The sequence below is a fragment of the Salmo trutta genome, unplaced genomic scaffold, assembly GCF_901001165.1.
Source record: "Salmo trutta unplaced genomic scaffold, fSalTru1.1, whole genome shotgun sequence".
Taxonomy (NCBI): domain Eukaryota; kingdom Metazoa; phylum Chordata; class Actinopteri; order Salmoniformes; family Salmonidae; genus Salmo; species Salmo trutta.
Window position 1 is genome coordinate 1,964,834 of NW_021822962.1, and position 25,567 is coordinate 1,990,400.

The 25,567-nt window shown below is 44.5% G+C and overlaps 1 protein-coding gene across 1 annotated transcript; it reads right to left on the reverse strand.

The window, feature by feature from the left end:
- Positions 1-18,341: 18,341 nt before the first annotated feature.
- On the reverse strand, positions 18,342-21,587 carry LOC115187641 (uncharacterized). The gene is made up of 4 exons (XM_029746610.1): positions 21,574-21,587; positions 19,242-19,565; positions 19,097-19,207; positions 18,342-18,888 (listed from the first exon to the last, which is right to left on the reverse strand). Exons 1-4 carry the CDS (start codon positions 21,585-21,587, stop codon positions 18,342-18,344), a joined length of 996 nt encoding a protein of 331 aa, XP_029602470.1.
- Positions 21,588-25,567: the final 3,980 nt, after the last annotated feature.

A 25,567-nucleotide genomic window follows, 5' to 3' on the forward strand; every position in this document is an offset into this window, starting at 1 on the left:
GGGTACCGGAAAAGAGTCAATGTGGAGGCTATATACAGGGGGTACCGGTACAGAGTCAATGTGGAGGCTATATACAGGAGGTACCGGTACAGTGTCAATGTGGAGGCTATATACAGGGGGTACCGGTACAGTGTCAATGTGGAGGCTATATACAGGGGGTACCGGTACAGAGTCAATGTGGAGGCTATATACAGGGGGTACCAGTACAGAGTCAATGTGGAGGCTATGTACAGGGGATACCGGTACAGAGTCAATTAAATTGACTATGCATAGATAATAAACAGAGAGTTAAAGAAGGGGGGGGCAATGCAAATAGTTTGGGTAGCCATTTAATTAGCTCAGGGCTGCCCAACCCTCTTCCTAGAGATCTACCGTCCTGTGGGCTTTCAGTCCAACCCTAATTTAACACACCTGATTCTACTAATTAGCTGCTCAACAAGACCTTAACTAGCTGAATCAGATATGCTAAATTAGGGTTTGACTCAAAACCTACAGGACAGTAGATCTCCAGGAAAAGGGTTGGGCAGCCCTGGATTAGCTGTCCAGGAGTCTTATGGCTTGGGGGTAGAAGCTGTTTAGAAGCCTCTTGGACCTAGACTTGACGCTTCGGTACTGCTTGCCGTGAGGTAGCAGAGAGAACAGTCTATGACTAGGGTGTCTGGAGTCTTTGACAATTTTTAGGGCATTCCTCTGACACTGCCTGGTATAGAGGTCCTGGATGGCAGGAAGATTGGCCCCAGTGATGTACTGGTTCGTACGCATTACCATCTGTAGAGCCTTCGGGTCGGAGGCCGAGCAGTTGCCATACCAGGTAGTGATGCAACCAGTCAGGATGCTCTCGATGGTGCAGCTATACATTTTTTTGAGGATCTGAGGACTCATGCCAAATCTTTTCAGTCTCCTGAGGGGGAATAGACTTTGTTGTGCCCTCTTCACGACTGTCTTGGTGGGTTTGGACCATGATAGTTTGTTAGTGATGTGGACCAAGGAACTTGAAGCTCTCAACCTGCTCCACCACAGCCCCGAATGAATCCATTCTTTAACAAAACCTGAACTCAGGGGTCAACATAACATATTGACTGTAAAAACAACCTGATCTCAGGGGGCAACGTAACATACTGACTGTAAAAACAACCTGAACTCAGGGGTCAAACATAACATACTGACTGTAAAAACAACCTGAACTTAGGGGTCAATGTAACATACTGACTGTAAAAACAACCTGAACTCAGGGGTCAATGTAACATACTGACTGTAAAAACAACCTGAACTTAGGGGGCAACGTAAGATACTGACTGTAAAAACAACCTGAACTCAGGGGTCAAACATAACATACTGACTGTAAAAACAACCTGAACTCAGGGGTCAACATAATATACTGACTGTAAAACAACCTGAACTCAGGGGTCAACATAATATACTGACTGTAAAACAACTGTTCTGCCTGCGGCTACGGAACCCTGACCTGTTCACCGGACGTGCTTGTTGCACCCTCGACAATTACTATGATTATTATTATTTGACCATGCTGGTCATTTACGAACATTTTAACATCTTGACTATGTTCTGTTATAATATCCACCCGGCACAGCCAGAAGAGGACTGGCAACCCCTCATAGCCTGGTTCCTCTCTAGGTTTCTTCCTAGGTTTTTGGCCTTTCTCAGGAGTTTTTCCTAGGGAGTTTTTCCCAGCCACCGTGCTTCTTTCACATGCATTGCTTGCTGTTTGGGGTTTTAGGCTGGGTTTCTGTACAGCACTTTGAGATTTCAGCTGATGTACGAAGGGCTATATAAATAAATTTGATTTGATTTGATTTGATTTAAAACAGACAATAATTGGGACTGTTACGTGTATTTGCTGGGTATGTGGCTAGATTATGAGGTCAGTCTGTAGACCAACACCCAGTGGGTTTTGTTAACCAGAGGTATGAAACCAGGTGCCTCCCGAGTGGCGCAGTGATCTAAAGCACCGAACTGCAGTGCTAGCTGTGTCATTAGAGATCCTGGTTCGAGTCCAGGCTCTGTCGCAGCCGGTGGCGAACAGTTGGCATTGTCCAGGTTAGGGGCCGGCAGGGTCCCATCATGCAGTGCATCCACGCAGTGCACGCTGACACTATCGCCAGGTGTATGGTGTTTCCTCTGACACATTGGTGCGGCTGGCTTTCAGGTTAAGTGTGCATTGTGTCAAGAAGCAGCTTGGATGGGTTGTGTTTTGGAGGACACGCCTCTCGACCTTCGCCTCTCCCGAGTCCGTACGGGAGTTGCAGTGATGGGACGAAACTGTAAATACCAATTGGATACTACGAAAAAGGGGAAGATATCTTTTTTATAAAAAGAGGGTATGAAACCATAGTGGTAAACACTACTTCTGTTACGAGAAACAGGAAGTTGGCTCGGGACAGAGATCTTTCTGTGGATCCACGAACGTCGCTGGTGGCAGACTGAGACAATCCACCTGTTTCTTATAGAAGTCCAGTTCAGTAGCAGTGAGCTCCCTTCTCCTACTGTAGAGTGTTAGAGAGGTGTAGGTCTTCCCATCCTCATCCCATCTCTCCAGGGTCAGGAGGCAGTCTGAGCACGTTGTCAGGAGAACCTCAGTAACAGTGATGGGGGTCACTGAGGTCCATGTGCTATTGTCATGCAGAGTAATGTTAGAGTCGATCCAGGAGCATCAGAATCCTCTGATCCGGAATACTGAAGCCAAAGAAGTCTACGTCCTTTATCCAGGCACTGTGTAATAATATATTCATTATTAGCTACCAGGAAGGACGGCCTGAACTCTCAACAATGGACACCCACTTCACCAGAGTCTGCTAGATGGAAAGGGAGAGAGACAATAACTGGGTTAGCTGACACATACAACACTGTCTCCCTAACTATGGGTGGACAGACAGACGGGCGGATTGGTGAACAGATGGACAGATGGACAGGCGGACGGACAGACGGACAGGCGGACGGACAGATAGACAGGCGGATGGACAGACAGTTATAATGTTTACTCTCCTGTGCCTTTTATGACACAACAAGTCAGGTTCTAGGAACATTTGCTGTTTGCTCCGTCAAGGTTTCCAGTTCTACAACGGTTGCTAAATCTAATCATCCCAAAGTCCCATTTACCCATTCCTGATCTCTTGTGGACAGACTATGTTACATAAATCGAGTATCTGACCCAATTTTTGCTCTGGGTTTTCCAAGATGAACCCATTCCTAAACGGCAAACACAGAGTGCAGTTGTTTCCAGCAGGGGGCAGTAAAACTTTTTGACTAGCTTATACTGAATTTAATTGTATTGACAATACCGTATTGCATTGAATAAAAGGGGCTTTTCAGATTCCCTATAGTGCCTTTATTGAAGTCTTAAGTCTTGTATGTGAGTGTCTTGATCTGGTGCAGCACTTGTAATTCCAAGTCCAACATCCTAGTATTCTGAAGTCTAACATCCCAGTATTCTAAAGTCTAACATCCCAGTATTCTAAAGTCTAACATCCCAGCATTCTAAAGTCTAACATCGAAGTATTCTAAAGTCTAACATCCCAGTATTCTAAAGTCTAACATCCCAGTATTCTAAAGTCTAACATCGAAGTATTCTAAAGTCTAACATCATTGTATTCTAAAGTCTAACATCCCAGTATTCTAAAGTCTAAAATATTAGTATTCTAAAGTCTAACATCGTTGAATTCTAAAGTCTAACATCGTTGTATTCTAAAGTCTAACATCGTTGTATTCTAAAGTCTAACATCGTTGTATTCTAAAGTCTAACATCGTTGTATTCTAAAGTCTAATATCGTTGAATTCTAAAGTCTAACATCCCAGTATTCTAAAGTCTAACATCCCAGTATTCTAAAGTCTAACATCCCAGTATTCTAAAGTCTAACATCGTTGAATTCTAAAGTCTAACATCGTTGTATTCTAAAGTCTAACATCCCAGTATTCTAAAGTCTAACATCCCAGTATTCTAAAGTCTAACATCCCAGTATTCTAAAGTCTAACATCCAAGTATTCTAAAGTCTAACATCCCACTATTCTAAAGTCTAACATCCCAGTATTCTAAAGTCTAACATCGTTGTATTCTAAAGTCTAACATCCCAGTATTCTAAAGTCTAACATCCCAGTATTCTAAAGTCTAACATCGTTGTATTCTAAAGTCTAACATCGTTGTATTCTAAAGTCTAACATCGTAGTATTCTAAAGTCTAAAATCCCAGTATTCTAAAGTCTAACATCGTAGTATTCTAAAGTCTAACATCCCAGTATTCTAAAGTCTAACATCGTTGTATTCTAAAGTCTAACATCGTAGTATTCTAAAGTCTAACATCGTTGTATTCTAAAGTCTAACATCCCAGTATTCTAAAGTCTAACATCCCAGTATTCTAAAGTCTAACATCGTAGTATTCTAAAGTCTAACATCCCAGTATTCTAAAGTCTAACATCCCAGTATTCTAAAGTCTAACATCCCAGTATTCTAAAGTCTAACATCTCAGTATTCTAAAGTCTAACATCCCAGTATTCTAAAGTCTAACATCCCAGTATTCTAAAGTCTAACATCATTGTATTCTAAAGTCTAACATCGTTGTATTCTAAAGTCTAACATCCCAGTATTCTAAAGTCTAACATCGTTGTATTCTAAAGTCTAACATCCCAGTATTCTAAAGTCTAACATCGTTGTATTCTAAAGTCTAACATCGTTGTATTCTAAAGTCTAACATCGTTGTATTCTAAAGTCTAACATCCCAGTATTCTAAAGTCTAACATCGTTGTATTCTAAAGTCTAACATCCCAGTATTCTAAAGTCTAACATCGTTGTATTCTAAAGTCTAAAATCCCAGTATTCTAAAGTCTAACATCCCAGTATTCTAAAGTCTAACATCCCAGTATTCTAAAGTCTAACATCCCAGTATTCTAAAGTCTAACATCTCAGTATTCTAAAGTCTAACATCTCAGTATTCTAAAGTCTAACATCCTAGTATTCTAAAGTCTAACATCCCAGTATTCTAAAGTCTAACATCCCAGTATTCTAAAGTCTAACATCCCAGTATTCTAAAGTCTAACATCGTTGTATTCTAAAGTCTAACATCCCAGTATTCTAAAGTCTAACATCTCAGTATTCTAAAGTCTAACATCGTTGTATTCTAAAGTCTAACATCGTTGTATTCTAAAGTCTAATATCCCAGTATTCTAAAGTCTAAAATCCCAGTATTCTAAAGTCTAACATCCCAGTATTCTAAAGTCTAACATCGTTGTATTCTAAAGTCTAACATCCCAGTATTCTAAAGTCTAACATCTCAGTATTCTAAAGTCTAACATCCCAGTATTCTAAAGTCTAACATCTCAGTATTCTAAAGTCTAACATCCCAGTATTCTAAAGTCTAACATCGTTGTATTCTAAAGTCTAACATCCCAGTATTCTAAAGTCTAACATCGTTGTATTCTAAAGTCTAACATCCCAGTATTCTAAAGTCTAACATCCCAGTATTCTAAAGTCTAACATCCCAGTATTCTAAAGTCTAACATCGTTGAATTCTAAAGTCTAACATCGTTGTATTCTAAAGTCTAACATCCCTGTATTCTAAAGTCTAACATCCCAGTATTCTAAAGTCTAACATCCCAGTATTCTAAAGTCTAACATCCCAGTATTCTAAAGTCTAACATCGTTGTATTCTAAAGTCTAACATCCCAGTATTCTAAAGTCTAACATCGTTGTATTCTAAAGTCTAACATCGTTGTATTCTAAAGTCTAACATCGTAGTATTCTAAAGTCTAAAATCCCAGTATTCTAAAGTCTAACATCGTAGTATTCTAAAGTCTAACATCGTTGTATTCTAAAGTCTAACATCGTTGTATTCTAAAGTCTAACATCGTTGTATTCTAAAGTCTAACATCGTAGTATTCTAAAGTCTAACATCCCAGTATTCTAAAGTCTAACATCGTTGTATTCTAAAGTCTAACATCGTAGTATTCTAAAGTCTAACATCGTTGTATTCTAAAGTCTAACATCCCAGTATTCTAAAGTCTAACATCCCAGTATTCTAAAGTCTAACATCGTAGTATTCTAAAGTCTAACATCCCAGTATTCTAAAGTCTAACATCCCAGTATTCTAAAGTCTAACATCCCAGTATTCTAAAGTCTAACATCTCAGTATTCTAAAGTCTAACATCCCAGTATTCTAAAGTCTAACATCCCAGTATTCTAAAGTCTAACATCATTGTATTCTAAAGTCTAACATCCCAGTATTCTAAAGTCTACCTTCCCAGTATTCTAAAGTCTAACATCGTTGTATTCTAAAGTCTAACATCCCAGTATTCTAAAGTCTAACATCGTTGTATTCTAAAGTCTAACATCGTTGTATTCTAAAGTCTAACATCGTTGTATTCTAAAGTCTAACATCCCAGTATTCTAAAGTCTAACATCCCAGTATTCTAAAGTCTAACATCGTTGTATTGTAAAGTCTAAAATCCCAGTATTCTAAAGTCTAACATCCCAGTATTCTAAAGTCTAACATCCCAGTATTTTAAAGTCTAACATCCCAGTATTCTAAAGTCTAACATCTCAGTATTCTAAAGTCTAACATCTCAGTATTCTAAAGTCTAACATCCTAGTATTCTAAAGTCTAACATCCCAGTATTCTAAAGTCTAACATCCCAGTATTCTAAAGTCTAACATCCCAGTATTCTAAAGTCTAACATCGTTGTATTCTAAAGTCTAACATCCCAGTATTCTAAAGTCTAACATCTCAGTATTCTAAAGTCTAACATCGTTGTATTCTAAAGTCTAACATCGTTGTATTCTAAAGTCTAACATCCCAGTATTCTAAAGTCTAAAATCCCAGTATTCTAAAGTCTAACATCCCAGTATTCTAAAATCTAACATCGTTATATTCTAAAGTCTAACATCCCAGTATTCTAAAGTCTAACATCTCAGTATTCTAAAGTCTAACATCCCAGTATTCTAAAGTCTAACATCTCAGTATTCTAAAGTCTAACATCCCAGTATTCTAAAGTCTAACATCGTTGTATTCTTAAGTCTAACATCATTGTATTCTAAAGTCTAACATCTCAGTATTCTAAAGTCTAACATCCCAGTATTCTAAAGTCTAACATCGTTGTATTCTAAAGTCTAACATCCCAGTATTCTAAAGTCTAACATCCCAGTATTCTAAAGTCTAACATCCCAGTATTCTAAAGTCTAACATCGTTGAATTCTAAAGTCTAACATCGTTGTATTCTAAAGTCTAACATCCCTGTATTCTAAAGTCTAACATCCCAGTATTCTAAAGTCTAACATCCCAGTATTCTAAAGTCTAACATCCCAGTATTCTAAAGTCTAACATCCCAGTATTCTAAAGTCTAACATCCCAGTATTCTAAAGTCTAACATCTCAGTATTCTAAAGTCTAACATCCCAGTATTCTAAAGTCTAACATCTCAGTATTCTAAAGTCTAACATCCCAATATTCTAAAGTCTAACATCGTTGTATTCTAAAGTCTAACATCTCAGTTGTAACGCCCTGGCCATAGAGAGGGGTTTTTTGTTCTTTATTTTGGTTAGGCCAGGGTGTTACATTGGGTGGGCGTTCTATGTTCCTTTTTCTATGTTTTGGTATTTCTTTGTTTTGGGCCGTGTGTGTGTGTGGCTCCCAATCAGGCACAGCTGAAGCTCGTTGCTGCTGATTGGGAGTCACACATAAGGAGCATGTTTTTCCTTTGGGTTTTGTGGGTAATTGTTTCTGTTTGAGTATTTTCCTAACAGGACTGTTTGCTGTCGTTTTGTTCATTTTGTAGTGTTCTCTTGTTTATTTGAATTAAAATTCTAATGATGAGCACATCCTCTGCTGCACCTTGGTTCCCTCTTACAGACAGCCGTTACAGAATTACCCACCAAAAACGGACCAAGCAGCAGAGGAAGAAGAGGCACCAGGAGAAGGACTCATGGACTTTGGAGAAGATGGAGAGGATCGTTCAGGATTCCTGGAGATGGGAGGACTTACTGGACGAAGGTGAACCATGGGCTCAAGCTGGGGAGTATCGCCGCCCGCAGTGGGAGATCGAGGCGGCGAGAGCTGAGAGGCGCTGGTACGAGGCAAGGGAGCTCAACGGACACGGGAGGCAGCCCCACAATTTTTTTGGGGGGGGGCACACGGGGAGATTGGCGGAGTCAGGTGGTAGACCTAAGCCAACTCCCCGTGCTTACCGGAAGCAGCGTGGTACTGGTAAGACACCGTGTTATGCTGTGGAGCGCACGGTGTCCCCAGTGCGCGTTCAAAGCCCGGTGCGCTACATACCAGCCCCCCGCAAGTGCCATGCGAGTGCAGGCATCGAGCCAGGGCGGATGGTGCCAGCTCAGCGCGTCTGGTCTCCAGTGCGCCTCCTCGGTCCAGGTTATCCTGCGCCGGCTTTGCGCACTGTGTCTCCAGAGCGCTGGGAGGGTCCAGTTCGCCCAATGCCTGCTCTCCGCCTGTGCCGGGCCAAAGTGGGCATTCAGCCTGGAGTGTGGGTAAAGAGTGTCCGTACCAGAACTCCAGTGCTCCCCCACAGCCCGGTTTATCCTGTGCCTCCTCCTCCTCGGACCAGGCCTCCAGTGGGTCTCCCCATCCTGGTCCATCCTGTGCCACCTCCCAGGACCAGGCCTCCAGTGGGTCTCCCCATCCTGGTCCATCCTGTGCCACCTCCCAGGACTAGGCCTCCAGTGGGTCTCCCCATCCTGGTCCATCCTGTGCCACCTCCCAGGACCAGGCCTCCAGTGGGTCTCCCCATCCTGGTCCATCCTGTGCCACCTCCCAGGACTAGGCCTCCAGTGGGTCTCCCCATCCTGGTCCGTCCTGTGCCACCTCCCAGGACTAGGCCTCCAGTGGGTCTCACCTGTCCAGAGCAGTCAGAGCTGCCCGCCAGTCAACAGTCGTCAGAGCTTCCCGCCAGTCAACAATCGTCAGAGCTTCCCGCCAGTCAACAGTCGTCAGAGCTTCCCGCCAGTCAACAGTCGTCAGAGCTTCCCGCCAGTCAACAGTCGTCAGAGCTTCCCGCCAGTCAACAGTCGTCAGAGCTGCCCGCCAGTCAACAGTCGCCAGAGAGGTCAGACTGCGCTGAACTGCCGGAGTGGCCAGACTGCGCTGAACTGCCGGAGTGGCCAGACTGCGCTGAACTGCCGGAGTGGCCAGACTGCGCTGAACTGCCAGAGTGGCCAGACTGCGCTGAACTGCCGGAGTGGCCAGACTGCCCTGAACTGCCAGAGTGGCCAGGGACGCCCGCCAGCCCGGTGAGTCCTGTGCCTACGCCTAGGGCCAGGCCTCTGTCATGTCTCCCCAGCCTGGTGAATCCTGGGTCAGTGCCGTCGGAGCAGCCAGGGTCGCCCGCCAGCCGGGCGCAACCATCGCCGCCCGCCAGCCGGGCGCAGTCAGCGTCGCCCACCAGACCTTCGGCGCGGCCAGGTGCGCCACCTAAGAGGGCGACGTCAAGGGTGGAGCAGAGGCCACGTCCCGCACCTGAGCCGCCGCCGTAAGAAGGCCCACCCGGACCCTCCCCTTCAGAGTCAGGTTTTGCGGCTGGAGTCCGCACCTTTGGGGGGGGTACTGTAACGCCCTGGCCATAGAGGGGTTTTTTGTTCTTTATTTTGGTTAGGCCAGGGTGTTACATTGGGTGGGCGTTCTATGTTCCTTTTTCTATGTTTTGGTATTTCTTTGTTTTGGGCCGTGTGTGTGGCTCCCAATCAGGCACAGCTGAAGCTCGTTGCTGCTGATTGGGAGTCACACATAAGGAGCATGTTTTTCCTTTGGGTTTTGTGGGTAATTGTTTCTGTTTGAGTATTTTCCTAACAGGACTGTTTGCTGTCGTTTTGTTCATTTTGTAGTGTTCTCTTGTTTATTTGAATTAAAATTCAAATGATGAGCACATCCTCTGCTGCACCTTGGTTCCCTCTTACAGACAGCCGTTACATCAGTATTCTAAAGGCTAACATCGTTGTATTCTAAAGTCTAACATCCCAGTATTCTAAAGTCTAACATCCCAGTATTCTAAAGTCTAACATCTCAGTATTCTAAAGTCTAACATCCCAGTATTCTAAAGTCTAACATCCCAGTATTCTAAAGTCTAACATCCCAGTATTCTAAAGTCTAACATCGTTGTATTCTAAAGTCTAACATCGTTGAATTCTAAAGTCTAAAATCCCAGTATTCTAAAGTCTAACATCGTAGTATTCTAAAGTCTAACATCCCAGTATTCTAAAGTCTAACATCCCAGTATTCTAAAGTCTAAAATCGTTGTATTCTAAAGTCTAAAATCGTTGTATTCTAAAGTCTAACATCGTTGTATTCTAAAGTCTAACATCGTTGTATTCTAAAGTCTAACATCGTTGTATTCTAAAGTCTAACATCCCAGTATTCTAAAGTCTAACATCCCAGTATTCTAAAGTCTAACATCCCAGTATTCTAAAGTCTAACATCCCAGTATTCTAAAGTCTAACATCCCAGTATTCTAAAGTCTAACATCCCAGTATTCTAAAGTCTAACATCCCAGTATTCTAAAGTCTAACATCCCAGTATTCTAAAGTCTAACATCCCAGTATTCTAAAGTCTAACATCCCAGTATTCTAAAGTCTAACATCGTTGTATTCTAAAGTCTAACATCCCAGTATTCTAAAGTCTAACATCCCAGTATTCTAAAGTCTAACATCCCAGTATTCTAAAGTCTAACATCCCAGTATTCTAAAGTCTAACATCTCAGTATTCTAAAGTCTAACATCCCAGTATTCTAAAGTCTAACATCTCAGTATTCTAAAGTCTAACATCCCAATATTCTAAAGTCTAACATCGTTGTATTCTAAAGTCTAACATCTCAGTTGTAACGCCCTGGCCATAGAGAGGGGTTTTTTGTTCTTTATTTTGGTTAGGCCAGGGTGTTACATTGGGTGGGCGTTCTATGTTCCTTTTTCTATGTTTTGGTATTTCTTTGTTTTGGGCCGTGTGTGTGTGGCTCCCAATCAGGCACAGCTGAAGCTCGTTGCTGCTGATTGGGAGTCACACATAAGGAGCATGTTTTTCCTTTGGGTTTTGTGGGTAATTGTTTCTGTTTGAGTATTTTCCTAACAGGACTGTTTGCTGTCGTTTTGTTCATTTTGTAGTGTTCTCTTGTTTATTTGAATTAAAATTCTAATGATGAGCACATCCTCTGCTGCACCTTGGTTCCCTCTTACAGACAGCCGTTACATCAGTATTCTAAAGTCTAACATCTCAGTATTCTAAAGTCTAACATCCCAGTATTCTAAAGTCTAACATCCCAGTATTCTAAAGTCTAACATCCCAGTATTCTAAAGTCTAACATCCCAGTATTCTAAAGTCTAACATCGTTGTATTCTAAAGTCTAACATCGTTGTATTCTAAAGTCTAACATCCCAGTATTCTAAAGTCTAACATCGTTGTATTCTAAAGTCTAACATCGTTGTATTCTAAAGTCTAACATCTCAGTATTCTAAAGTCTAAAATATTAGTATTCTAAAGTCTAACATCCCAGTATTCTAAAGTCTAACATCGTAGTATTCTAAAGTCTAACATCCCAGTATTCTAAAGTCTAACATCGTTGTATTCTAAAGTCTAAAATCCCAGTATTCTAAAGTCTAAAATCCCAGTATTCTAAAGTCTAACATCGTTGTATTCTAAAGTCTAACATCGTTGTATTCTAAAGTCTAACATCCCAGTATTCTAAAGTCTAACATCGTTGTATTCTAAAGTCTAACATCCCAGTATTCTAAAGTCTAACATCCCAGTATTCTAAAGTCTAACATCGTTGTATTCTAAAGTCTAACATCCCAGTATTCTAAAGTCTAACATCCCAGTATTCTAAAGTCTAACATCCCAGTATTCTAAAGTCTAACATCGTTGTATTCTAAAGTCTAACATCCCAGTATTCTAAAGTCTAACATCCCAGTATTCTAAAGTCTAACATCCCAGTATTCTAAAGTCTAACATCCCAGTATTCTAAAGTCTAACATCCCAGTATTCTAAAGTCTAACATCCCAGTATTCTAAAGTCTAACATCCCAGTATTCTAAAGTCTAACATCGTTGTATTCTAAAGTCTAACATCGTTGTATTCTAAAGTCTAACATCCCAGTATTCTAAAGTCTAACATCCCAGTATTCTAAAGTCTAACATCGTTGTATTCTAAAGTCTAACATCTCAGTATTCTAAAGTCTAAAATATTAGTATTCTAAAGTCTAACATCCCAGTATTCTAAAGTCTAACATCGTAGTATTCTAAAGTCTAACATCCCAGTATTCTAAAGTCTAACATCGTTGTATTCTAAAGTCTAAAATCCCAGTATTCTAAAGTCTAAAATCCCAGTATTCTAAAGTCTAACATCGTTGTATTCTAAAGTCTAACATCGTTGTATTCTAAAGTCTAACATCCCAGTATTCTAAAGTCTAACATCGTTGTATTCTAAAGTCTAACATCCCAGTATTCTAAAGTCTAACATCGTTGTATTCTAAAGTCTAACATCCCAGTATTCTAAAGTCTAACATCCCAGTATTCTAAAGTCTAACATCCCAGTATTCTAAAGTCTAACATCGTTGTATTCTAAAGTCTAACATCCCAGTATTCTAAAGTCTAACATCCCAGTATTCTAAAGTCTAACATCCCAGTATTCTAAAGTCTAACATCCCAGTATTCTAAAGTCTAACATCCTGTCACGCCCTGACCTGAGAGAGCCTTTTTTATGTCTCTATTTAGGTTTGGTCAGGGTGTGATTTGGGTGGGCATTCTATGTCCTTTTTTCTATGCTTTGTATTTCTTTGTTTTTGGCCAGGTATGGCTCTCAATCAGGGACAGCTGTACATCGTTGTCGCTGATTGGGAGTCATACTTAGGCATCCTGTTTTCCTTTGGGGTTTGTGGGTAGTTAGTTTCTGTTTAGTCATTTGTTACCTGACAGAACTGTTTGGCTGTTGTCTTTTGTTTATTTTGTAAAGTTTTCTCTTTTTACATTAAATTTCAAAGATGAGCACTAACCACACTGCGCCTTGGTCTACTCCATTCAACAGCCGTTACAGAACTACCCACCTACAACGGACCAAGCAGCGTGGTAAGGAGGAGCAGAGGGTTCAGGACTCCTGGACTTGGGAAGAGATACTGGACGGAAAGGGACCCTGGAGACAGGCTGGAGAATACCGCCGCCCGCCGGAGGAGATAGAGGCAGCGAAGGCAGAACGGCGTTTCTGGGACGATCGGCTGGCTCGGCAAGAGGAGGAGAGGCAACCCCAAGATTTTTTTTTTGGGGGGGGCACACGGGAAGGTTGGCGGTGCCGAGGATGGAACCAGAGCCAGTCGGGTGAAGTTGGAGGTGAGCGAAGGGTGCGAAGCAGAGACAGTGAAGGAGTTGATGGGGAGATTGGAGGAGAGAGATATGAAAGAGCTGCTGTGTTGGTGCATGAGGCAAGACATTTGCCCTACGGAGCGTGTCCTCGAATTGATGTCACCTGAGTCAGCTCTCCATACTCGTCCTGAGGTGCGTGCTAGCCGTCTGGTGAAGACTGTGCCAGCCCCACGCACCAGGCCTCCTGTGCACCTCCCCAGCCCTGCACGTCTTGTGCCTGCTCCCAGAGCTAGGCCTCCTGCATGTCTCCCCAGCCTGGTGAGTCCTGTGCCTGCGCCCAGAGCCAGGCCTCCTGCATGTCTCCCCAGCCTGGTGAGTCCTGTGCCTGCGCCCAGAGCCAGGCCTCCTGCATGTCTCCCCAGCCTGGTGAGTCCTGTGCCTGCGCCCAGAGCCAGGCCTTCTGCATGTCTCCCCAGCCTGGTGAGTCCTGTGCCTGCGCCCAGAGCCAGGCCTCCTGCATGTCTCCCCAGCCTGGTGAGTCCTGTGCCTGCGCCCAGAGCCAGGCCTCCTGCATGTCTCCCCAGCCTGGTGAGTCCTGTGCCTGCGCCCAGAGCCAGGCCTCCTGCATGTCTCCCCAGCCTGGTGAGTCCTGTGCCTGCGCCCAGAGCCAGGCCTCCTGCATGTCTCCCCAGCCTGGTGAGTCCTGTGCCTGCGCCCAGAGCCAGGCCTCCTGCATGTCTCCCCAGCCTGGTGAGTCCTGTGCCTGCGCCCAGAGCCAGGCCTCCTGCAAGTCTCCCCAGCCTGGTGAGTCCTGTGCCTCCTCCACGGACCAGGCCTCCAGTGGGTCTCCCCAGCCTGGGGAATCCGGCGCAGCCAGAGTCGCCCGCCTGTCCTCCGGCGCAGCCAGAGTCGCCCGCCTGTCCTCCGGCGCAGCCAGAGTCGCCCGCCTGTCCTCCGGCGCAGCCAGAGTCGCCCGCCTGTCCTCCGGCGCAGCCAGAGTCGCCCGCCTGTCCTCCGGCGCAGCCAGAGTCGCCCGCCTGTCCTCCGGCGCAGCCAGAGTCGCCCGCCTGTCCTCCGGCGCAGCCAGAGTCGCCCGCCTGTCCTCCGGCGCAGCCAGAGTTGCCCGTGGCGAGGGACCCCGCTCTAGAGGCGCCACCAAAGTGGGGTGAGCCAGTGGTGGAGCGGGGTCTGCGTCCCGTTCCAGAGCCGCCACTGCGGAGAAATGCCCACCCAGACCCTCCCCTATAGGTTCAGGTTTTGCGTCCGGAGTCCGCACCTTTGGGGGGGGGGTACTGTCACGCCCTGACCTGAGAGCCTTTTTTATGTCTCTATTTAGGTTTGGTCAGGGTGTGATTTGGGTGGGTATTCTATGTCCTTTTTTCTATGCTTTGTATTTCTTTGTTTTTGGCCTGGTATGGCTCTCAATCAGGGACAGCTGTACATCGTTGTCGCTGATTGGGAGTCATACTTAGGCAGCCTGTTTTCCTTTGGGGTTTGTGGGTAGTTATTTTCTGTTTAGTCATTTGTTACCTGACAGAACTGTTTGGCTGTTGTCTTTTGTTTATTTTGTAAAGTGTTCTCTTTTTACATTAAGTTTCAAAGATGAGCACTAACCACACTGCGCCTTGGTCTACTCCATTCAACAGCCGTTACACATCCGAGCATTCTAAAGTCTAACATCCCAGTATTCTATAGCATGCTGTTTACCACTGTAATAAGAGGATAAGTTGTTGTTTTCTCACCCAGGGTGGAGTCAGGTGCCATCTAGCCCCCAGATACCCTGTAATGAACAAGAACTCTCCCTGGCAGTCACAGAGGAGGCCTTTCTCCCAGCGTTTCATCAACACTCCAGTCCCCTATTGATGGGGCCAACAGTGGCTTTATATACTGTACAAACAGCAGCTAGGAGCCGCAGCACACTGACTCATTCTTCTTTGTGTGAGAACGTAGGGGGAGCCCCTGTCTGCTCCTTTGTGACGGTGTCTGTCAACAGTGTAGTTGGAGGCTGATGCCATTGTGTAGGCCAGTGCCTCTTATTGACTCAGGGCCTCGCCAGGCTTGTTCCCAGGGCCCAACCTGAGGGCTCATGAATAATGGAGACAGGATCCTCGGGGGCAGAGGGAGGTTGAGAGGAAGTTTGGCACACTAGTCACTATTTAGTGCACTACTTTTGACCAGGGCCCATAGGGAATAGGGTGCCATTTGGGACAGAACATTTGACGAAGTGGGGTTATTTAAAATCTGAAGCTGCTGGTTTTAACTTTTTAAGCACATGAGTAATGGTGGGGTCACGTTCACCATCAGTGTGTCTGTTGCAACCTGGAGTCAGATAGCTGCAGTGGTCTGTGTATGCAGTGTATTTATGCATGTGCGTTTGTGCGTGCTCTGTGTTCATGCGTGTGTGTGTAACATACTATACATCTGGATGTTGATGTGCAGTTCCTTGCATATTCAAAGAGCTAAGACATCCCAAAGATTTGACAGTTGAGAAAGCTATTTTTCCTTTCTGAGAACTCAAGGCAAGTTTATACAGCCGTTCACTTCAAATCAAAATCAAATCAAATGTATTTGTCACATACACATGGTTAGCAGGTGTTAATGCAAGTGTAGCAAAATGCTTGTGCTTCTAGTTCCAACCATGCAGTAATATCTAACAAGTAATATAACCTACCAATTCCACAACAACTACCTTATACACACAAGTGTAAAGGAATGAATATGAATATGTACATACAAATATATAAATGAGTTATGGCCGAACGGCATAGGCTGGATTCAGTAGATGGTATAGAGTACAGTATATACATATGAGATGAGTAATGTAGGGTATGAAAACATTATATAAAGTGGCTAGTGATGCATTACATCAGGATGGCAAGATGCAGTAGATGGTATAGCGTACAGTATATACATAAGAGATGAGTAATGTAGGGTATAAGAACATTATATAAAGTGGCTAGTGATACATTACATCAAGATGGCAAGATGCAGTAGATGGTATAGCGTACACTATATACATATGAGATTAATAATGTAGGTTATGTAAACATTATCTAATATAAATAATATAAAGTGGCAAGTGATAAATTGATTACATCAATTTTTCCATTATTAAAGTGGCTTGAGTTGAGTCAATATGTTGGCAGCAGCCACTCAATGTTAGTGATGGCTGTTTAACAGTCTGATGGCCTTGAGATAGAAGCTGTTTTTCAGTCTCTCGGTCCCAGCTTTGATGCACCTGTACTGACCTCGCCTTCTGGATGATAGAGGGGTGAACAGGCAGTGGCTCGGGTGGTTGTTGTCCTTGATGATCTTTTTGGCCTTCCTGTGAAATCGGGTGGTGTAGGTGTCCTGGAGGGCAGGTAGTTTGCCCCCGGTGATGCGTTGTGCAGACTGCACCACCCTCTGGACAGCCTTCCGGTTATGGGCGGAGCAGCTGCCGTACCAGGCGGTGATACAGCCCGACAGGATGCTCTCGATTGTGCATCTGTAAAAGTTTGAGTGTTTTTGGTGACAAGCCAAATTTCTTCAGCCTCCTGAGGTTGAAGAGGCGCTGCTGCGCCTTCTTCACCACGCTGTCTGTGTGGGTGGACCATTTCAGTTTGTCCGTGATGTGTACACCGAGGAACTTAAAACTCTCCACCCTCTCCACTACTGTCCCGTCAATGTGGATAGGGGGGTGCTCCCTCTGCTGTTTCCTGAAGTCCACGATCATCTCCTTTGTTTTGTTATAGTTGAGTGAGACGCTTTTTTCCGGACACCACACTCTGAGTGCCCTCACCTCCTACCTGTAGGCCGTCTCGTCGTTGTTGGCAGTCAAGTCTACCACTGTAGTGTCGTCTGCAAACTTGATGATTGAGTTGGAGGCGTGCATGGCCACGCAGTCGCGGGTGAACAGGGAGTACAGGAGAGGGCTGAGAACGCACCCTTGTGGGGACCCAGTGTTGAGGATCAGCGGGGTGGAGATGTTGTTTCCTACCCTCACCACCTGGGGGCGGCCCGTCAGGAAGTCCAGGACCCAGTTGCACAGGGCGGGGTCGAGACCCAGAGTCTCGAGCTTAATGACGAGTTTGGAGGGTACTATGGTGTTGAATGCTGAGCTGTAATCGATGAACAGCATTCTTACATAGGTATTCCTCTTGTCCAGATGGGTTAGGGCAGTGTGCAGTGTGATTGCGTCATCTGTGGACCTATTGGGTCGATAAGCAAATTGAATTGGGTCTAGGGTGTCAGGTAGGGTGGAGGTGATATGGTCCTTGACTAGTCTCTCAAAGCACTTCATGATGACAGAAGTGAGTGCTACGGGGCGGTAGTCATTTAGCTCAGTTACCTTAGCTTTCTTGGGAACAGCAACAATGGTGGTCCTCTTGAAGCATGTGGGGACAGCAGACTGGGATAAGGATTGACTGAATATGTCTGTAAACACACCAGCCAGCTGGTCTGCGCATGCTCTGAGGACGCGGTCGGGGATGCCGTCTGGGCCTGCAGCCTTGCGAGGGTTAACACGTTTAAATGTTTTACTCACGTTGGCTGGAGTGAAGGAGAGCCCGCAGGTTTTGGTAGCGGGCCGTGTTAGTGGCACTGTATTGTCCTCAAAGCGAGCAAAAAAGTTGTTTAGTCTGTCTGGGAGCAAGGCATCGTGATCCGCGACTTGTCACAGCAACCACTTCCTGATCTGTGTGGACTGAGGGTTTGTCCTTTTCCCATTCACTTCTGTGAATGTTATTCTCCTCTTCACCTATGCCCTTCCCTTGTCCCTGCTCTGTGTATAGAGGAGTAATCCTTCCCCTGTCCCTGCTCTGTGTATAGAGGAGTAATCCTTCCCCTGTCCCTGCTCTGTGTATAGAGGAGTAATCCTTCCCCTGTCCCTGCTCTGTGTATAGAGGAGTAATCCTTCCCCTGTCCCTACTCTGTGTATAGAGGAGTAATCTACATGTCCCTGCTCTGTGTATAGAGGAGTAATCCTTCCCCTGTCCCTGCTCTGTGTATAGAGGAGTAATCTACATGTCCCTGCTCTGTGTATAGAGGAGTAATCCTTCCCCTGTCCCTACTCTGTGTATAGAGGAGTAATCCTTCCCCTGTCCCTGCTCTGTGTATAGAGGAGTAATCCTTCCCCTGTCCCTGCTCTGTGTATAGAGGAGTAATCCTTCCCCTGTCCCTGCTCTGTGTATAGAGGAGTAATCCTTCCACTGTCCCTGCTCTGTGTATAGAGGAGTAATCCTTCCCCTGTCCCTGCTCTGTGTATAGAGGAGTAATCCTTCCCTTGTCCCTGCTCTGTGTATAGAGGAGTAATCCTTCCCCTGTCCCTGCTCTGTGTATAGAGGAGTAATCCTTCCCCTGTCCCTGCTCTGTGTATAGAGGAGTAATCCTTCCCCTGTCCCTGCTCTGTGTATAGAGGAGTAATCCCTTTCCCTGTCCCTGCTCTGTGTATAGAGGAGTAATCATTCCCCTGTCCCTGCTCTGTGTATAGAGGAGTAATCCTTCCCCTGTCCCTGCTCTGTGTATAGAGGAGTAATCCACCTGTCCCTGCTCTGTGTATAGAGGAGTAATCCTTCCCCTGTCCCTGCTCTGTGTATAGAGGAGTAATCCTTCCCCTGTCCCTGCTCTGTGTATAGAGGAGTAATCCACCTGTCCCTGCTCTGTGTATAGAGGAGTAATCCTTCCCTTGTCCCTGCTCTGTGTAGAGGAGTAATCCACCTGTCCCTGCTCTGTGTATAGAGGAGTAATCCTTCCCCTGTCCCTGCTCTGTGTATAAAGGAGTAATCCACCTGTCCCTGCTCTGTGTATAGAGGAGTAAATCACCTGTCCCTACTCTGTGTATAGAGGAGTAATCCTTCCCCTGTCCCTGCTCTGTGTATAGAGGAGTAATCCTTCCCCTGTCCCTGCTCTGTGTATAGAGGAGTAATCCTTCCCCTGTCCCTACTCTGTGTATAGAGGAGTAATCCACCTGTCCCTGCTCTGTGTATAGAGGAGTAATCCTTCCCCTGTCCCTGCTCTGTGTATAGAGGAGTAATCCTGCCCCTGTCCCTGCTCTGTGTATAGAGGAGTAATCCTTCCCCTGTCCCTGCTCTGTGTATAGAGGAGTAATCCTTCCCCTGTCCCTACTCTGTGTATAGAGGAGTAATCCTTCCCCTGTCCCTGCTCTGTGTATAGAGGAGTAATCCTTCCCCTGTCCCTGCTCTGTGTATAGAGGAGTAATCCTTCCCCTGTCCCTGCTCTGTGTATAGAGGAGTAATCCACCTGTCCCTGCTCTGTGTATAGAGGAGTAATCCTTCAGCTGTAGACCAGGACCTTCCACCTAATCCTACAGGATTACTCTAGATGCTTTAGTACTTACTGTCTTTTATTTAGTTATGACAGGCCTGTGTCAACAATGTTACCTTCTCAACCCACAACGTGATGGAAACAAATCATTGTCCGGGGAAAGCCACTTGTCTAAACAGATAACTCTGAGAACGACAAATGTTTTTTATAAATGAGAACGTTGTGATTGATTTGACTTGGTATGAAAGCACAGATTGCAGAATGATTTAACCACAACTATTTATAGGAAGAGCCATGTTGCCCATATCTGGGCATGGAGTGCTGCCAATTGTGGAATATACACATGGCCTTGGCCTGATATACAGATCACTTTGCATCCTAAATAACTCATTATTATATGAAGATCACAGTCAGTTACCCTAAATGCATCATGTCAGCTGTAAAGTCGAACAAGCCCACTTTCTCTCACAGGCATGGAGAATGTCCTTGAGATGTTGTTGCCAGCTCTGAGCTCCAGCAGGGGGCATGTGTTATGGTCCGTGCTCCCCAGTCTCAGCCATCTGTTGTCAGGCTCACATGGCCTTGGGACCTGCCCTCTCCTCACAGCCTCCACGGGCGGCTGCTGCATGAAGGGGGACAAGATGCGTGTGTGTGTGTGTGTGTGTGTGTGTGTGTGTGTGTGTGTGTGTGTGTGTGTGTGTGTGTGTGTGGAGGGGCGCTGCTCCTCTTACTGAGACACTGCTTGTTCTGTGTCCATAACGCTGGGAGGTGCTGCAAGCTGCACATGGGACACTGCACTCACAAGCTGCGTCCCAAATGGCACCCTACATAGTGCACTACCATGTGCCCTGGTCAAAAATAGTGCACTATATAGGGAACATAGGGTTCCATTTTGGATGCAAACACAGAGAGCAGAGCAGAGCACCATTCATGAAGTGGAGGAGAGCAGAGTCCCAGTTATGGAGTGGAGGAGAGCAGAGTCCCAGTTATGGAGTGGAGGAGAGCAGAGCCCCAGTTATGGAGTGGAGGAGAGCAGGGCCCAGTTATGGAGTGGAGGAGAGCAGAGCCCCAGTTATGGAGTGGAGGAGAGCAGAGCCCCAGTTATGGAGTGGTGGAGAGCAGAGCCCCAGTTATGGAGTGGAGGAGAGCAGAGCCCCAGTTATGGAGTGCAGTCGGAGGAGGAGAGGGCTTGTCGTGAGAGTAGAGAAGTGTGTACTTCCCTTTTATGCTCCACTCAGATCTGCAACAGTAGGTCGAGATTCTTGTGACAAAAAACAACTGCTACAGTACTTAGAGAGTTGACCCTTGACCCTGACAACATGGGAAAGTGCCCCCTCCCCCAGCTGCTTGATATATAAAGACTGACTGGCTCTGCTCTTGCCCAAGTCATGAGAATCACTGATAAATCACTGGGCGTGAGGCCTCCCCCTGTCTCTCTGTCCCCCTGTCCCCCTGTCCCCCTGTCTCCCTGTCCAGCTGTCACTGTCGCACATGGTAAAGACAGGGGCTCTTACTATAGAAGTCAACAATTTATCTTATACTTAAGATGTGCTCAATGTTTGTCTGTTTTGCAGCTGTATATCTTATACAGTATATCTTATATCTATTCCATAAACAAGGCATTCACTTTTCTATGTACAGGGTGTCTGTCATTACTATGATCCTCAAACAAATGTCGCACACGTCACACACACAAAAAAAGTGGAAAACCCCTCCAATACAAAATTTGTTACATTTACGTCATTTAGCAGACGCTCTTATCCAGAGCGACTTACAAATTGGTGCATTCACCTTATTGTTCTCGAAATCAGGATATTGCAACACAAGACATAATGTGACAGCCAACTAATTTAATGTGACAGTCCCCACCACCCGTCCCCCAATCACCCTCATCCTCCCCTTTCACTCCCTGCTGGGTAGTCAGCAGTCAGCCATGGGCTGAGTGAGGAGCACAGATGCGAAAGCACAGAGTGGTGACCCTAACTGTGGACTAATTGGATGGGTAGAACACTTACCTTTCATTAGACATGTGCTAGTGTTAGACCCTGACAAACAACCACCGACCAACCCCACCATCTCAACAGATGACTGCACTTAATAATACATGACCAACACATTTAGGTCGGCAGGGAGGGAGGAGGAGGGGGAATGTCTCTGTTCTAATAACAGTGTGATGATATGGGGGGTTTCTCTGTTCTAATAACATAGTGTGATGATATGGGGGGTGTCTGTTCTAATAACATAGTGTGATGATATGGGAGGTGTCTGTGTTCTAATAACATAGTGTGATGATATGGGGGGTGTCTGTGTTCTAATAACATAGTGTGATGATATGCGGGGTGTCTCTGTTCTAATAACATAGTGTGATGATATGATATGGGGGGTGTCTCTGTTCTAATAACAGTGTGATGATATGATATGGGGGGTGTCTCTGTTCTAATAACAGTGTGATGATATGATATGGGGGGTGTCTCTGTTCTAATAACATAGTGTGATGATATGGGGGGTGTCTGTGTTCTAATAACAGTGTGATGATATGGGGGGTATCTGTGTTCTAATAACATAGTGTGATGATATGGGGGGTATCTGTGTTCTAATAACATAGTGTGATGATATGGGGGGTGTCTGTGTTCTAATAACATAGTGTGATGATATGGGGGGTGTCTGTTCTAATAACAGTGTGATGATATGCGGGGTGTCTGTGTTCTAATAACAGTGTGATGATATGGGGGGTGTCTGTGTTCTAATAACAGTGTGATATAGGGGGTGTCTGTTCTAATAACATAGTGTGATGATATGGGGGGTGTCTGTGTTCTAATAACATAGTGTGATGATATGGGGGGTGTCTGTTCTAATAACAGTGTGATGATATGCGGGGTGTCTGTGTTCTAATAACATAGTGTGATGATATGGGGGGTGTCTGTGTTCTAATAACATAGTGTGATGATATGGGGGGTGTCTGTTCTAATAACATAGTGTGATGATATGGGGGGTGTCTGTGTTCTAATAACATAGTGTGATGATATGGGTGGTGTCTGTTCTAATAACATAGTGTGATGATATGGGGGGTGTCTGTTCTAATAACATAGTGTGATGATATAGGGGGTGTCTGTTCTAATAACATAGTGTGGTGATATGGGGGGTGTCTGTTCTAATAACATAGTGTGATGATATAGGGGGTGTCTGTTCTAATAACATAGTGTGGTGATATGGGGGTGTCTGTTCTAATAACATAGTGTGATGATATGGGGGGTGTCTGTGTTCTAATAACATAGTGTGATGATATGGGGGTGTCTCTGTTCTAATAACATAGTGTGATGATATGGGGGGTGTCTGTGTTCTAATAACATAGTGTGATGATATGGGGGGTGTCTGTGTTCTAATAACATAGTGTGATGATATGGGGGGTGTCTGTGTTCTAATAACAGTGTGATGATATGGGGGGTGTCTGTGTTCTAATAACATAGTGTGATGATATGGGGGGTGTCTCTGTTCTAATAACAGTGTGATGATATGGGGGTGTCTGTGTTCTAATAACATAATGTGATGATATGGGGGGTGTCTCTGTTCTAATAACAGTGTGATGATATGGGGGGTGTCTGTGTTCTAATAACATAGTGTGATGATATGGGGGGTGTCTGTGTTCTAATAACATAGTGTGATGATATGGGGGGTGTCTCTGTTCTAATAACATAGTGTGATGATATGGGGGTGTCTGTGTTCTAATAACATAATGTGATGATATGGGGGGTGTCTCTGTTCTAATATCATAATGTGATGATATGGGGGGTGTCTCTGTTCTAATAACAGTGTGATGATATGGGGGGTGTCTGTGTTCTAATAACATAGTGTGATGATATGGGGGGTGTCTGTGTTCTAATAACATAGTGTGATGATATGGGGGGTGTCTCTGTTCTAATAACATAGTGTGATGATATGGGGGTGTCTCTGTTCTAATAACATAGTGTGATGATATGGGGGGTGTCTGTGTTCTAATAACATAGTGTGATGATATGGGGGGTGTCTGTGTTCTAATAACATAGTGTGATGATATGGGGGGTGTCTGTGTTCTAATAACATAGTGTGATGATATGGGGGGTGTCTGTGTTCTAATAACATAGTGTGATGATATGGGGGGTGTCTGTGTTCTAATAACATAGTGTGATGATATGGGGGGTGTCTCTGTTCTAATAACATAGTGTGATGATATGGGGGTGTCTGTGTTCTAATAACATAATGTGATGATATGGGGGGTGTCTCTGTTCTAATAACATAATGTGATGATATGGGGGGTGTCTCTGTTCTAATAACATAGTGTGATGATATGGGGGGTGTCTGTGTTCTAATAACAGTGTGATGATATGGGGGGTGTCTGTGTTCTAATAACATAGTGTGATGATATGGGGGGTGTCTGTGTTCTAATAACATAGTGTGATGATATGGGGGGTGTCTCTGTTCTAATAACATAGTGTGATGATATGGGGGTGTCTCTGTTCTAATAACATAGTGTGATGATATGGGGGGTGTCTGTGTTCTAATAACATAGTGTGATGATATGGGGGGTGTCTGTGTTCTAATAACATAGTGTGATGATATGGGGGGTGTCTGTGTTCTAATAACATAGTGTGATGATATGGGGGGTGTCTGTGTTCTAATAACATAGTGTGATGATATGGGGGGTGTCTGTGTTCTAATAACATAGTGTGATGATATGGGGGGTGTCTCTGTTCTAATAACATAGTGTGATGATATGGGGGGTGTCTGTGTTCTAATAACATAGTGTGATGATATGGGGGGTGTCTGTTCTAATAACATAGTGTGATGATATGGGGGGTGTCTGTGTTCTAATAACATAGTGTGATTATATGGGGGTGTCTCTGCTCTAATAACATAGTGTGATGATATGGGGGTGTCTCTGCTCTAATAACATAGTGTGATGATATGGGGGTGTCTGTGTTCTAATAACATAGTGTGATGATATGGGGGTGTCTGTGTTCTAATAACATAGTGTGATGATATGGGGGGTGTCTGTTCTAATAACAGTGTGATGATATGGGGGGTGTCTCTGTTCTAATAACATAGTGTGATGATATGGGGGGTGTCTGTGTTCTAATAACAGTGTGATGATATGGGGGGTGTCTGTTCTAATAACATAGTGTGATGATATGGGGGGTGTCTGTGTTCTAATAACATAGTGTGATGATATGGGGGGTGTCTGTTCTAATAACAGTGTGATGATATGGGGGGTGTCTCTGTTCTAATAACATAGTGTGATGATATGGGGGGTGTCTGTGTTCTAATAACAGTGTGATGATATGGGGGGTGTCTGTTCTAATAACATAGTGTGATGATATGGGGGGTGTCTGTGTTCTAATAACAGTGTGATTATATGGGGGTGTCTCTGCTCTAATAACATAGTGTGATGATATGGGGGGTGTCTGTTCTAATAACAGTGTGATGATATGGGGGGTGTCTCTGTTCTAATAACATAGTGTGATGATATGGGGGGTGTCTGTTCTAATAACATAGTGTGGTGATATGGGGGGTGTCTGTGTTCTAATAACAGTGTGATGATATGGGGGGTGTCTCTGTTCTAATAACATAGTGTGATGATATGGGGGTGTCTGTTCTAATAACATAGTGTGATGATATGGGGGGTGTCTGTTCTAATAACATAGTGTGATGATATGGGGTGTCTCTGTTCTAATAACATAGTGTGATGATATGGGGTTGTCTGTTCTAATAACATAGTGTGATGATATGGGGGGTGTCTGTTCTAATAACATAGTGTGATGATATGGGGGGTGTCTCTGTTCTAATAACATAGTGTGATGATATGGGGGGTGTCTGTTCTAATAACATAGTGTGATGATATGGGGGGTGTCTGTTCTAATAACATAGTGTGATGATATGGGAGTGTCTGTTCTAATAACATAGTGTGATGATATGGGGGGTGTCTCTGGTCTAATAACATATTGTGATGATATGGGGGTGTCTGTGTTCTAATAA